This window comes from Coregonus lavaretus (assembly GCF_964263955.1).
Source record: "Coregonus lavaretus genome assembly, chromosome: 11".
Taxonomy (NCBI): domain Eukaryota; kingdom Metazoa; phylum Chordata; class Actinopteri; order Salmoniformes; family Salmonidae; genus Coregonus; species Coregonus lavaretus.
This window is the reverse complement of record NC_139998.1, coordinates 49,651,568-49,667,733: the sequence shown is the minus strand read 5'-3', so window position 1 is coordinate 49,667,733 and position 16,166 is coordinate 49,651,568. Positions and strand designations below refer to the sequence as shown.

At 42.1% G+C, this 16,166-nt stretch overlaps 1 protein-coding gene across 8 annotated transcripts in view; it reads right to left on the bottom strand.

Annotated features, from left to right (window-relative positions):
- patj (PATJ crumbs cell polarity complex component) overlaps positions 1 to 16,166 on the bottom strand; it is a 234,171-nt gene that overhangs the window by 214,762 nt on the left and 3,243 nt on the right. For all 8 annotated transcript variants that reach the window (XM_084172209.1, XM_084172214.1, XM_084172210.1 and 5 more), the window contains 4 exons: positions 15,265 to 15,447; positions 13,814 to 13,953; positions 13,119 to 13,320; positions 1,646 to 1,774 (listed from right to left, as the gene is read on the bottom strand). In XM_084172209.1, coding sequence (XP_084028335.1) covers positions 1,646 to 1,774; positions 13,119 to 13,320; positions 13,814 to 13,953; positions 15,265 to 15,447 — 654 coding nt within the window. The remainder of the gene's footprint in view (positions 1 to 1,645; positions 1,775 to 13,118; positions 13,321 to 13,813; positions 13,954 to 15,264; positions 15,448 to 16,166) is intronic.

Below are 16,166 nucleotides of genomic sequence, written 5' to 3'. Positions count from 1 at the left end.
AACAGTTAGCATGCTAGCTGTTCCTGTTCATGCGACTCGCTTCTTGACGTTTATTGTCACGAGTCTTGCCCTGGGGGCAGAACTGAGCGGTTTCCACTAGATGGGCCAGCTGCAAAGTCAAAATTGGCTATATCGTAAAAATGTGGTGTTACGTTAAGCTAGTGACCACTCATTTTAAATCAGATTAGGTGAACGGATGATCTCTGCATGTGTGGTTCCCACCGTGAAGCATGGTGACAAGGTCAGTGATTTATTTAGAATTCAAGGCACACTTAACCAGCATGGCTACCACAGCTTTCTGCAGCGACACGCCATCCCAACTGGTTTGCGCTTAGTGGGACTATCATTTGTTTTTCAACTGGACAATGACCCAAAACACCTCCAGGCTGTGTAAGGGCTATTTGACCAAGAAGGAGAGTGATGGAGTGCTGCATCAGTTGACCTGGCCTCCACAATCACCCGACCTCAACCCAATTGAGATGGTTTGGGATGAGTCGGACCGCAGAGCGAAGGAAAAGCAGCCAACAAGTGCTCAGCATATGTGGGAACTCCTTCAAGACTGTTGGAAAAGCATTCCAGGTGAAGCTGGTTGAGAGAATGCCAAGAGTGTGCAAAGCTGTCATCAAGGCAGGTGTAGGCTGTCATTGTATATAAGAAATTGTTCTTAACTGACTTGCCTAGTTAAATAAAGGTTAAAAAAATAAATTAAATAAAAAAGGCAAAGGGTGGCTACTTTGAAGAATATAAAATATATTTTGATTTGTTTAACACTACATGATTCCATATGTGTTATTTCGTAGTTTTGAGGTCTTCACTATTATTCTATGATGTAGAAAATAGTAAAAAAATAAATTAAAACCCTTGAATGAGTAGGTGTGTCCAAACTTTTGACTGGTACTGTATATGTTTTAATAATACCATCTTGAGAAGAACTCAGAACCAAATAAAAGCTAGACAGTCAGGCAGAATAGAAGAAAAAAAACACCGGCATTCAGGGCACATGCCCATTGATTGTTACAATGTTTGAGCAGATGAACACAGCATTAGCCATGGCAAAATGCATAGAATTGCAGAAAATTAGCTTTAAGACTGCAAACTAGTCGCTCAGTTCCATGCTAAACTATATAGAATTTCTGGAAATGAGCTTCAAAACTGCTCAATTTTCTCTCAGCTAAAAATAAATAAATATTGCAGAAAATGTGTTTACAACAGCAACATTTTCTCTACGCCGCCAAGATACCATTACCCTTCTAGGTAATAGACTATGTTAGAGTTTACACTTCCTCTTCCAATGAACTGTGGTAGACTGTTTCATAATGAAACAGCCTACCAAATCTATTCATTTTAAAATGTTGATTACTTCTACTTGCCATTATCATTCACCTGATAAGACGTGATTATTTTTTGCTAACATACGATGGGGGTCCCTGGGTCGGCAGTTTGCCTGGGCACGGGTCCCTGGTCAAGAAAAGTTTGAAAACCCCTGCCTTATTGGACAAGTTCAGATCGCACCTCCCTGTTTCACTCCATTTCAGACCGTTTTCTTGTTTAGTGCCTAATGAACACAACCCAGGTTCCTGTCATAGCAGACTGCTCTGTATATTAGCTTTGATTGTTTGAGTGTAAGTAATGACCAGTATTGTACCTTGTCAGCCACACTGTTCGGAACCAGAGTCCTCACCACCACCCCAGTGGTCTTGCCTCCAACGATCCCAAAGCCCAGGCCCGAGCCATCGTTCACCAGCTCTATCTCCTCCATGTGTCCCCACTGCTCCTGGACGCTCCATAGAGGAAGAGAAGGAGATAAAGAGAAGAGTGTGTGAATGATTGGTGGATATAACCCAAGATACAGCCTAAGCAGGGATGTGATTGGTACAATACAGAAGCACCAGTGATTAAAGGCTACTGGTCCAGTTTAAGGATAAAACAGATGTAAGTATTACAGATTTTTTTTTTTTTTTTTAAATATCAGGTAATCCTGATTAATCGAGGGGGGGAAATCACATCTCCAATGACAATGCATACATTTGTGCATAGGATGGTACAGCAGGTCCACTGACACAACAATAATTTACTAGAAGCTCTGAACATTTAGTCTGGGCCCTGCCAGAGTCGAGCCTTATTAATTATCAGTGCGTACATGACCTACGATATTAACTGAACCATTGTGTCTAACTGCACATGGCTGTGGAGCATTTTCAGGCCCAACTTGTAATGGTTTTCGCTAAACGTCTGAAAAATAAACGAGCAGCAGAGGCTGATCAATGTCCAGGTCAGGCAGTCCCTGTTACTACCTCCCTGATCACACTCATTTCCCCCAGCCTAATCACCACCACGTCTTCTCCTAGGCTCTTTATTAAACAACCAATAGGCTGCAATCACAGCAGCTCTTTTTCTTATTACACAGCGTTATCTGATAGTTAACTTCCTCTGCAGTTTGCTCTCTATCTATTGAAACCTCATTGTGGTACTGCAGCCCCTGGGGAGACAAAGCTTTTCTACCCCTCCTGCTCAGTTCTTATCCCGCCTACAGAAAAGACTAAGAGACATTTCCCCCAGATAAGAAGTGGAACTTCACAGTCAGTAACACAGATGTGTTTTGTGGTGAGGGCTGGTTTTAGTCTTTAGCTTTCAGGCCAAATTAACAAGTGTTACCTGTTTCCTTACAAGTGGAGATGTAAGCAGGCTTGGTTTAGTTCAAAAAGCAACTTCTTGACACTACAGATTCAATCAAACTCGTTTGACAATTTGTACGGTCTGTGTGAACATGTCTTATTCTGAAAACTTGGGCTGGGCGATTTGGCCTTAAAATCATATCTTCATTTTTTCAAACGTATGGGCGATTCACAATATACTGTATATCTAAATAAGCTTTGTTGCACAATTAATGGTCAATACGCTGCATTTCAAACAGTCAAGAATAACCTAATGAATTTAGGGCTTGTAAAATTATACCTAGGCTAAATACAGTGGGGGGAAAAAGTATTTAGTCAGCCACCAATTGTGCAAGTTCTCCCACTTAAAAAGATGAGAGAGGCCTGTAATTTTCATCATAGGTACACGTCAACTATGACAGACAAATTGAGGGGAAAAAATCCAGAAAATCACATTGTAGGATTTTGGATTTATTTGCAAATTATGGTGGAAAATAAGTATTTGGTCACCTACAAACAAGCAAGATTTCTGGCTCTAACAGACCTGTAACTTCTTCTTTAAGAGGCTCCTCTGTCCTCCACTCGTTACCTGTATTAATGGCACCTGTTTGAACTTCTTATCAGTATAAAAGACACCTGTGCACAACCTCAAACAGTCACACTACAAACTCCACTAAGGCCAAGACCAAAGAGCTGTCAAAGGACACCAGAAACAAAATTGTAGACCTGCACCAGGCTGGGAAGACTGAATCTGCAATAGGTAAGCAGCTTGGTTTGAAGAAATCTACTATGGGAGCAATTATTAGGAAATGGAAGACATACAAGAACACTGATAATCTCCCTCGATCTGGGGCTCCACGCAAGATCTCACCCCGTGGGGTCAAAATGATCACAAGAACGGTGAGCAAAAATCCCAGAACCACACAGGGGGACCTAGTGAATGACCTGCAGAGAGCTGGGACCAAAGTAACAAAGCCTACCATCAGTAACACACTACGCCGCCAGGGACTCAAATCCTGCAGTGCCAGACGTGTCCCCCTGCTTAAGCCAGTACATGTCCAGGCCCGTCTGAAGTTTGCTAGAGTGCATTTGGATGATCCAGAAGAGGATTGGGAGAATGTCATATGGTCAGATGAAACCAAAATATAACTTTTTGGTAACAACTCAACTCGTCGTGTTTGGAGGACAAAGAATGCTGAGTTGCATCCAAAGAACACCATACCTACTGTGAAGCATGGGGGTGGAAACATCATGCTTTGGGGCTGTTTTTCTGCAAAGACACCAAGCCCCTCCGTCTTCTGTGCTGTGTGCACTGTGGACCATCCCACTCACACACAGACACCAAGCCCTCTCCCACTCACAACAACAAAGACGAAAGATCACGTCTTCCTCTCTGACAACAAGCAGTTTCAACTCGCTCTATGCATTTGAGGTTTGGTCCAACAGAATCGGCTCTATTCCTCTTCTAACGATACCCTTTTTAACTCCCCAAATTTAGAACAGACCCTACTAAAACGGGAGTATCAATTAAGATAATTTTCGAAAATGTGTTTGTCGTCCGTGACATTGCGGTACCAAGTACCGCTAGCAGCATTTTAGTCACATACTGTTATGCGCTGGCTGTCTAAGCTATGTTTTATAAATGTGTAATGACTGTAAAAAAAAACTCATTTATATAAGGAATTGGCAACTCATTCTCATTCTGAAAAATAAGCATAATCTTATCCAGTTAGGACCCTTGATTTCAACATCTAAACAAAGTGAACAGGCTATGTTGTTTGAACAGTTGGAGACGGACAGGAGGGTGTATTCATAACAGTTCAACTGTTCTACCTAGTTAGAAAGAAAATAGATCCACGTTGTCTAGACTTTAAATATAAAGATTAGCTGGCTACTAACTAGCAGGTGGGCTTGTGCTTGAGAGATTGTTTATGAGACCTGTGTTAATTTTCTATAATGCCTGCTACCAGAAGTTGGTCATTATTAGTGAATGTGTATGGTTCTGGTTACATTCATGTACTTTGGAGAAGTCTGCATGTCGATGGTAATGTTCCCTCAAATTATTATACAACTCAGTTATTTTCCCCTTTATCTCCCCAATTTACTATTCCTTTCCTCATTGCAACTTGTTGCATTGATGTTCTTAAAATGTAAACCTATTGTTTAATAACTTCATACTTATAACCAATGTTTTTTCAATCCATCATCCTAATAGTAAAAACGATATCCCATTGTTCACGTAACGAAACCATTTTTTTTTTGAATCCACCATTTATTTTCATCCACCACTGGTGTTACTCAACCTATACAATAAAGTAATAACCATTTGAATTCATCAAAGCACTTTCTTTCAGTAAAGTCTTTAGACCTCTAATTGAAATTTTCCAGCTCAATCTAACTCGCTTGACCGTCTCCATTTTTTCCCGCTAACCAGAGCCATAAATTATCGTCCTTTGTCCTTAACTCAATTTTCACAGCTCTATCGCCACTCCAGCTCGCCATTCAATCCCTTTAACCGTTCTCTCTGATTCGGCCCCAATCAATAAAACAAATACTTGATATCGTTGATAAGCATACACTTAATGACATTCCTACCATCTGAACGATGTACTGTCTCTCACCTCTCCCCCCCTCTCCTGCTCCTTCCTACATTATGGGGGAGGCGCGGGTACCTTCCCTACAAATCTTCCTTCTTAGGAAATAATGTCATTCGTACTTGTAACATATTTTCATAGACCTATCTAATGCAACTTTTAATACACGTAAAAACTCTCTCTCCCTACACCCATTTACCATTGAATAAGTGCGTCTTCCTAGTTACCCCCCAACCACGCCTCAAATGTTCCATTCAGCATTAACCAACCAAATACTAAGTAGTATCCGGTTATCATTCATACCAGCCGTTGAATTCCCTCATACACACAGATTTCACCTTATGCCATTCAAATGCCCAACAAACCATAATAGTTCAATGGAAACCTCTATTGGCTCTCTACTATTTATACATAACTTCTATAACCACTTTAGTTATGGTCCGATTACCCATTAAACCTTATCACATAACCTTATCACCTAATCAAACAACGGCACAACCTTAAACTCATATCGGCCGGCTGGTAGCCCAGTAACCAAGAGCATCGTCTCAGTAACCGAGAGGTCGCCGGTTCCAATCCCTGAGCCGACCAGGCGAAAAATCTGCCGATGTGCCCCCGAGCAAAGCACCCAACCCCCACCGCTCCTGCAAGTCGCTCCGGACTAGAGCGTCTGCCAAATGACCAAAACTGCAAATGTAAATATTCTCTACTTTCTCACTCATGACGTACGTCTACGTTTGGGTGAGAAAGTTCATACGTATATATCGTTGGAATTGTATAGGTACCTCTCAAATAATCGCTTCGTGGTGTTTTTAGCCAATTCTTAATTGACACAAATCATTTTTTCAAACATTTTACCCGTTGAACCAAAAAATAGACTGTCCTATCTCCGACACTGCCCTTTCCTTTACCCCTGCAGTCACGATGGTTATGACCTGTTCTGTTACAGTATTTACATGGGGCCTTACACTCCCTTGCCAAATATTCCTCTTTGTTACAGTTAAAGCACTTCCTCTCTCCTTCGCGCTTCAAAAAGACCCTCGCTGTCTCTAGCCCCTCCCCTCGCTGTTTTTTCAAATCCGTTCCACAGTTTACATGCATCTGCTTAATCATAACTTTTACCTTTTCCACATCGAGATGCCCAATAAATCCATACCTCTTCTCCCAAATGGATCCATAAAACATATTTCTTCGATCTCCTCCTAACATATATCTTTCATCCCCCGTTAATTCTCGGACCTCTTTAGAATATTTATTTCCCATGGTGGAAAAATAAGAAATCCCCCCCGTTTAGTAATAATTCAATCCAGAATTATTTTCCTAGGAGCTATTATTAGTGCGTCTCTTGAGCCAAAGTTATGATCTGCTTTTGTAATTAACCATTTAAATTATCTAACCCGTAACCCAGAGTTTTTTTTTTTTTACTCTGGTTTCATGAAAGGAGTCAGATAACCATTTTTTCTCACGCGACTAATTCAGTCCCTCCTTGAAACAATTATCACGTATTCGGATGGATCATCAAGTCTCACACGTACACAACATTATACGATCATTTGCTAACACTATTTGTAACCTAGAGGTCGTAACTGCTCCAGTTTCATGAAACAGACAGAGTTAGAGCAAATCCCCAGTTGTTTACGCGACTTTTGACCTGTTTAATGTATCCATCGCACAAGATGAAAATTATCCCCCTTCCTGTTTATATTGTAACACTGTACCCCGTACAATCTCAATATTAACTAGTTTATTTTGGTGATGGCCATTCACCTTGAGTCATTTCAGACCCCCTTCCTTTTAATTCTCTTATGAGATTTTGGTAACTATTCTCTGCCCTCCACAAGAATTACTATTCTCATACAAGTTCAAATAATTTCACCAAAATCCATGAATAAAAATTACTGACCTTTTCCTTGCAGTATGGATTTAAATGCTTTTTCAAACTCGTTAACGTCTTTATCGTTCATAAGAGTAATCACCGGCCTGTTTATAACCTTAACGTCGAAGGCCAGGACTATTCTCCACGGATGCAATCACCCGCCCGTGCACGGTTTCGGTGTCCTTAGGACGACAAAGACGTTTTTAAGATCCGGCTCGAAGGACCGCTGTTACGAGAATTTCTATCTCTAATTCAACCTAAGCTTGAATCATTACCAGAGGTTGTAAGGCTCTGGTTTTAATCATAAATGATTCAAGGTCCACAACCAGCAAGAATGATCTGTATTTTTATTCATGGAGAGCTCTGGCGCCAAAACCCATACATACTGTTTTATACCCCTTGACACACAAAGGCACTTTGCTCCGCCCACCTTTAGGAGGCTTTTCTTAAACAGTTTCCGCCGTCTCCTTCACCCTGGAATGTTTAGTCCCGCCCCCCTCTGTTAGTGGGTTGCCACTACATTATAACTCTTAACACCGTTCACACATGTATACTGTATTTGGGGTGAAATCCTTTAGTCATTATTCTTAAATACAAATTAAATCTAACCACTCACTAACTGTAAGTCGCTCTGGACTAAAATGTAAATGTAAATATTCTCAACCACACACACAAAAACATTATCCTCATGGCAAGGTTTGGCCTAAATTGCATGTCCTTCCATATTGACAGTTCTGCCACATGAGACGTTACAGAATTATTAGACAAACAGAGAGTCTGGGTTAATGACATTTTTAATGAGAAAGACATAATGGGAACGTGGATTTCAGGCACTCTGTTTCAGGAAGAAAATAAACTGTTCTACTGTGAGCATGGGACAACATGGATTCTAGATCATTCATCTTGGAGTAGGAGTGCTGATCTAGGATCAGCTCACCCCTGTTGATATAATCCTATTTATCATGACTTAAAAAGGCAAAACGGATCCTAGATCAGCACTCCTACTCTGAGACTTTGTGAATAAGGGCCCAAGGTAGAAAGGGAAAACATCACACTTGTTTTAAAACATTTAAAGGAACTTTGGGTTCAAGATAACGCCAACAACCTCTAGAAGCCATGTGAGAGCGAGGAATGCACCAGAGCAACATTAGACTGTACAATCTGCCATTTAAGGCATGGAAGGGAACGAATCCCTTTAGCCAACCTAGGTCAATATTTTCTCAGCTTTTCACAATTAGAGAGCCGGTTTGGATGGGCAGGGGAGCTTGTTTAAAGGGGAGAGTAGGGATACGGAACATTTGTTTTTAAGGGGAAGACTCAGTTGATGGGTATCGGGGTTGAGAGGGGCCGAATTACATCTTTGATTGACATGTGACTCATCGTGCGGAGTTCAGGTTGCCTGTTGAGAGTAAAGAAGAGATTGTTTTCCGTGTATACAGGGCCCTGTCACACTGACGAAAACTACTATTGATACACACTGAACAAAAATATAAACGTAACATGTAAAGTGTTGGTCCCATGTTTCAAGAGCTGAAATAAAAAGATCCCATAAATGTTCCATATGCACAAAAAGCTTATTTCTCTCAAATTTTGGGCACAAAAAAATTGTTTACAGCCCTGTTAGTGAGCATTTCTCATTTGCCAAGATAATCCATCCACCTGACAGGTATAAAATATCAAAAAGCTGATTAAAACAGCATGATCATTACACAGGTGCACCTTGTGCTGGGGATAATAAAAGGCCACTCTAAAATGTGCAGTTTTGTTACACAACACAATGCCACAGATGTCTCAAGTTGAGGGAGCGTGCAATTGGCATGCTGACTGCAGGAACGTCCACCAGAGCTGTTGTCAGAGAATTTAATGTTCATTTCTCTACCATAATTTCAATGCACAGAGATACCTTGACGAGATCCAGAGGCCCATTGTCGTGCCATTCATCCGCCGCCATCACCTCATGTTTCAGCATGATAATGCACGGCCCCATGTCGCAAGGATCTGTACACAATTCCTGGAAGCTGAAAATGTCCCAGTTCTTCCATGGCCTGCATACTCAACAGACATGTCACCCATTGAGCATGTTTGGGATGCTCTGGATCGACGAGTACGACAGCGTGTTCCAGTTCCCGCCAATATCCAGCAACTTCGCACAGCCATTGAAGAGGAGTGGGACAACATTGCACAGGCCACAATCAACTGCCTGATCAACTCTTTGCATAGGAGATGTGCATTAGGAAAATAGTGGTCACACCAGATACTGTCTGGTTTTCTGATCCACGCCCCTATGACCAACAGATGCATATTTGTATTCCCAGTCATGTGAAATCCATAGATTAGGGCCTAATGCATTTATTTCTATTGACCGATTTCCTTATATGAACTGTAGATCAGTCAAATATTTGTACATTTTGCATATGTAATTTATATTTGCTTTTCACGAGTTGGTCATTCCCACATTTTCAGTATTTATTGTCAAATTTTTCTGAAGAATCAGAACGGAGAGAGCGAATAGAGGGAGTGGTGCAAAGCTGACACTTAAACATTGTAATAAAAGAGACTCAGCTCCGGTGTCTGGGTTTTTGTGGAGGCTTGGCTCGGGTGACAGATAGTTAGGCCGGGGAAAACGGCAATAAAAATCAAATCCAGACTTCAGTCTTTTTTTAAGCCAGCGTTCCATTAAACGACCTCAAGAGAAACAGCACATGAATAAAACAAGGCAAAAGCAAGGCCCGGGCTTGATACAACGCAGGATATGGCCTCGATCCAAACGGGATTAAAAACAACAGGAATAGTGAAATAGCACACGATAATGACCCAGAAATAGGCACTACATTATCATAATGGCTGGAACTAGGCAGCCTAACTTGTCTGTGTTGTATCGTTTGCATGAAACTCAGATTTGGCCGTCTGGCACTCGTTTCTCAGTTTTTTTCCCCCAGTTATTTGTTTTCGGGAGGGATTTCTGAAGACTTTTCTTTGGGGTTATTTAATTAAACTTGTGGCGGGTGGAGCTGGTTCTGTTTGTTGTCAGAGCTTGAGGTTAATCGTGTCGATCACCCCAGTGTTGATCTATCCCAGTCTCGTTTTCACCCGCTCACGTTTAATTTCCGTCCGTAAGAAAACAGAGAGGGGTCAGCCAGTCTGTGTTGCTTTCCATTCTACTCCTCCCTTTACATGTCAGTTCTGATTAAAATTACCACCCATTTTAGCCTATTGAGTTGAATGGTAATAAAGCTTTGTTCATAACCACTGCTTTTTGCTTAAATATGGGTCACCCTACACTGAATAACTATAATACGTTTAAACCTAATTTAATTGTTTGAATGAAAAATGGATCCACTAAAAACAGAGCTTGTTATAGTCGTAGAGTTTAAAGATTAACATTGCTCCAAAGTGTTAGGCTAAGTATTGCATTTTGTCCGATTGTAGGCCTAATGATTGCAATAGCGGAGGTGCATAAAGATGGCGGCTCCCCATGCACTTAGCAAAAATTCCTAGTTTTGCTAAGTTCACTGTATTGTACATTGCTCTCCGTTACTCTTTTTTTGTATTGTCATTAGCGTATTAGCGTAAGAGTATACATGATCCCAATTTTTGTTTCAATACGCCGGCAAACTAAAGAAAACTATAAAGTAGATTGTGTTGATTTATTGGCACATTGAACCATATCACTCACCGTAGTTTTAAAAACAACAGCATATCTGTGATCTAGGTCTACATTTTCCATTGTCTTCTAATGCTCTCTGCTTTCATCTCCTTGACTTCCATGTCATGTCTACATTGATTAAAGCAGCGCACAGCGACTTAAATACATAGTCAGTCAGGGCAATCCTGCAAGTGAAGCACTAACTTCATTTCCAATAGACTATAAGGACATCAACATCATACACTCAATGTCAACAACCCACAGTCAGGTACCATACTGCATAAATATGAATTTCAAATCAGAATTTTGACTTCTAGTAGTCACCTAAAAACTGACCTCCAAACTTTAGTCTCCAGTGATGGTCAAGTGCCTGTTTTGTGTGACAGGAGCAGAGTAACAGCAAATAGCCTAGCCCTTTATAACAGAGTTAAAAAGTCTACATGTTAGACATAACGACGCTCCTGTGACCTACTGACCACCGCATATGAGTCAAATGGCGAGAGGTCAGTAGACAACACAAGTTGATGTGTAGCCAAAAAACACAGGGCATAGTTCTGGACCATACTCCTTTCTAGTACTTTTATTTTTTGGTCCTGGTTAAAAACATCAACCAGAAGCCCATGAGGGCAAAAATATTGTCAAAAATGTACCACAATAAATCGATAACTTTTCAAATGAGAAAGAGTTGCCTCCTATAGATTCAGGCAACCCGTCAGAAAATATCTCAACCTACTCAGGTAACTGAAAAAAGACAGATTATGTGTCATGCGACTAGGGCTGGCACAATTACCATATAACTGACGGTTATGGATGAAGACTGTCATAAAATGTAAATAACCGTCATAATCGTTAAAAAATGTGTTAAAATCCAATGGTGTGGAACGAACAGCTGCCTGAAGACGGGACGGCCGGGCATTCGTGGGGTTGAGTCCGTTTCTGACGTAACATGGACTCTTAACAACGTGATGAAACTTTGTTGCTCCTTGCTAAAACAAGCAAACTAGTCTTTGGTTGCCAAGGCAATGCCCCCCACAATGCAGCAGCACACATAGAAATAGAATGAATAGAACAGACTTGGAACCTTTAACCCTGGCAAACTCATGGGTACACAGGAAATGACTGCCTGATATTGTGATGCAATCATTTCCATGGTAATATAGAATGTTCATTCAAATGATGTCAACTGATGTGGCTCATGCAATGGAATGTATTTTTTGTACTGTCAATTGAGTTGAATCAACAAATATTTTAGCACATACTTCCTGCTTTGCTTCTAAAAAACGTTGAAATTGCCATGGAAACGCGTGGGGGAACGATTCAGTCTCTTCATTGCCCCTCTGCAAAAATAGCTTACATTTAGGCTAGTGTTTATATGTGTATTTCACACTATATACAAATCTGAGTATAATACTTGTATGGATGCCAACCAACACACGTTCATGTCATCTTTACCAATCAACTGCATTACAGTTAAAAACGACTTTGACTACCACCACCGATTTCTGTATGCTAGCTATGCTAACCAGCTTACTGTACAGTATACAAACGGGAGTTAGCATTTAGCAGTCACGTCTCCTAAATTTCTACATGTTATGCAGCGAAAACAGCCAAATGTATCCAAATCGGACTTAAGTGACCACATTGTGGGCCTGTTACAATACATAAATAGTGACGGATTTGACGAATATCCACTTTGTTAGGACAGATTTGTTGAATGTGCGCCAATCTGGTCAGCGGAATGTCTGCATTCCATTGACTCCTTTACGGCATCTATCATTGACCGATTTACCTCATACTATCTCATCCTATGGCCGCCAGTCCACCCATTATGCCAACATTGACTTGAATGGGGAAGCCCATTTTATTCATTATATTTCTATGGTAGCACATGCAGTCAGGAGCGGAGGAGAAAATGTGTGTAAATGTTTTTTTTCCTTTTTCGAACAGTTATCACGGAGACCACAGTCATTTGGCTGGCCAATTACCGTCACCCCAAATTCCATGACCGTCACAGTCCAACATGCAACACTGAAAACACAATGCCTTAAAAGTATGTATTTGAAGGATGAAATCTAATGAAGCAACTGCTTATGTAAAAAGAGCTTTACAAAATACATTTGATTGATTGATAGCACCATGACATGGCAGTTTAAATACATTTTCATACTGAGATACATACATGTGTGCTCAGCATTTACATTTTAGTCATTTAGCAGATGCTCTTATCCAGAGCGACTTACAGTTAGTGAGTGCACACATTTTCATACTGGCCCCCCGTGGGAATCGAACCCACAACCCTGGCGTTGCAAGCGCCATGCTCTACCAACTGAGCTACAGGAGGCCCTTACCTTGTGAACGGGCCCAGGCGGGAGTGAGGGCGGGGGGTTGTGTATATGCTGTGTGATGGTGGCAGGGTCCCTGGCCACCACCAGATCCACCCTGTCCCCAGGCTGCTGCAGGAGAGACATGGCCTGATGCTGGGTGACGCTCTGGTCCAGGGGCGTCCCGTTGATCACCAGGATCTGGTCGTTCTCCTGCATGCGCCCGTCCCTACCGGCATACACAACACAAATCAATCAAATGTATTTATAAAGCCATTTGTACATCAGAAATGGTCACAAAGTATTTTTACAGTAACCCCGCCTTGACCTCAAAGAGAAAGAAGACCTAAGAAGTGTATCTTGTATGGTTTTTTTATGTAACGTTTACTGAACCAGGAAGTATTTTTAGAAGATTATTTTGTCATATGACTTTTTCTAGAAAGGTATTTGTGTATTTCATTTTTGGCAGTGCCTTTACAAGCTGTGCAAATGTAACTACAAATGTCACTGCATATCCTTTGTTGTTAACATAAGCTGATAACAATCATAAATGCTTGTTGAGTGCTTGCATGCTTATAAATGTGTAATGTTTCCTTTACAAGGGGCCCTAATACGAGCTGTCAAACATTCTAAATCGGCATATGAGCTATCCTTGACTAAGATTCTGCTGGCCTTGGTAAAAGAGACTGAGGAGGAGAAGCTGGTGAGAGAGTAGGCGGTACCAGTGTGCAATGCTCCAGGGCTGGACCTGTCTGATGTAGACCCCGTGGCCCCCTGTCCCTTCGGCCCTCAGGCCCACCACACTGAAGCCCAGGCCCCCAGACAGGGGCTTGGGCAGGCTGATGTGCTCAGTCTGCCTCCCCTACATCACAAGAACACACAGTGAATAAATAGGTCATCAATAACATTCAAATACAAATATAAAAACACTCAAATTACATTGATGGGGGAAAAATCTGGTCAAAATGTACACATTGCAAATACCCAGGGAACACCTTTTAAGCTACACTCACCAGAGTTTATTAGGTACACCCATCTAGTACCGGGTCTGACCCCCATCTAGTACCAAGTTAGACCCCCCACAGGGATGTTGGTCTATGCTGACGTGACGGCATCACTCAGCTGCTGCAGATTGGACGGCGGTACACAACCGCCAACAGCCTGTACAGTTGACACCATGTTTTTCCACTCCTAAATTGTCCAGTGTTGGTGATCGCGTGCCCTCTGGAGCTGCTTCTTCTTCTTGTTTTTAGCTGATAGGAGTGGAACCCGGTGTGGCCGTCTGCTGAAATATCCCATCCGTGACAAGGATCGACAAGTTGTGCGTTCCGAGATGCCGTTCTGTACACCACTGTTGTACTGCGCCATTATTTGTCTGTTTGTGGCCAGCCTGTTAGCTTGCACAATTCTTGCCATTCTCCTTCGACCTCTCTGATCAACGAGCTGTTTTAGCCCACAGGTCTGCCACTGACTGGATGTTTTTTGTTTGTCGCACCATTCTCGGTAAACCCTTGACACTGTTGTGCATGAAAAGCCCAGGTGGGTGGCAGTTTCTGAGACACTGGATCCGGCGTGCCAGGCACTGACGATCATACCACGCGCAAAGTCGCTTAGGTCACTCATTTTGCCCATTCTAACATTCAATCGAACAGTAACTGAATGCCTCGATGCCTGTCTGCCTGCTTTATATAGCAAGCCACGGCCATTTTCATGAACGGGGTGGTGTACCTAATAAACTGGCCAGTGAGTGTATATCTCCACCAATGGCAGTAGGCCTACATAAGATATTCAAAAGGGAAACATCTCAATCTCCCAGAAGCTTGGCTTGTGCGTAAAACCCATGAATTCAGACAAACAAAGAAGTGTTTGTCTGAATAGGCTATCTCTGATGCAGCACAAAATATATATATATACATTGAATAATGAAGTAAGCTTTATGCGACATTCTTTAGCGCGAACCCATTAAACCTCTTTGTTTGGCCTACATAAAACCCCCAGGTAAAACTGTTTAAACCCATTTTGTCTTGATTCTCCACCAATTACAGCACACCAACACACAAATGACACAGTCTACTCTAAAACCACCATCTCTCCACGGTGGAGTATCCTAGCTAGCTGTGACCACAGCTTCAGGTGGGTGGTGTGTGTGGGCAGAACAGGTGCAACCGCCCACCTTAGCGGAGGTGCAGAGCCATCTCTGGAGCTGGTCGGGGGAGGCGAGGGCCGAGCCGTTGGACAGCACAGAGCCGGGGCCGGATGCGCATAGGCTGGTGGCTGGGCGGCTGGCACTGACAATCAGCTGGCCCTTCCTAGAGAAGCTGAAATCACTGCAGGTGTCTGGAGGCATGCAGTTCAGCTGGGGGAAGGAGAGAAGGAGGAGGAGAGGGAGGTTTGGTGGGTTATTTCACAGTGGAAGAGGGTACAAAGAAAGCTAAGGTAGAGCTGCTTTGTTTACTGTTTACAAAAATTAAATAGAATAATTTCAGTTAATGTGATTATGTGAATAAAGATACAAGTTGAGAGATATCTAATTCGATAAAGCCACACAGAAAAAGTATCCAAGGAAAGGCTGCCATTCTAAGCTGCTTTCGTTCACCAACAACCGTAAGCCATATTCTTTCACATCCGATTTTCCCACGATAGGAAAATGGGCTGCAGATTAGGGGGGGGGGGTCAATACAATCCTCTGCAGCAGCAGCTCTGGCCGGTCCCAAACAGGTAATGTATTAATAACCTTTAGACTCACATTGTGGAAAGTTATCAGTCTCCTGCTTATTTAGCCCGGGCTGACGGTGCAGCCTTTCCCTTCCATTTCATCAATACACTCGGACAAGGCACTTACTCAAGTCCCGCCAGTAGATATTAAAGCTTGATAGATCCACAAAAAAGCCGCTATGCCACCTCCTCTACGCTATCACGCGATAGGTTTTTACCTGAAGCATTCATAGACACTCGGCTGACCTTCGCAGCACTTAGAATATGAAGGCAGGCATCGGTTACTGCCATTATCTTAATTTGGCATGTGGATTGTTTATTGTAAGACGTTCTTTTTTTTACATCAATAACAATGCAACC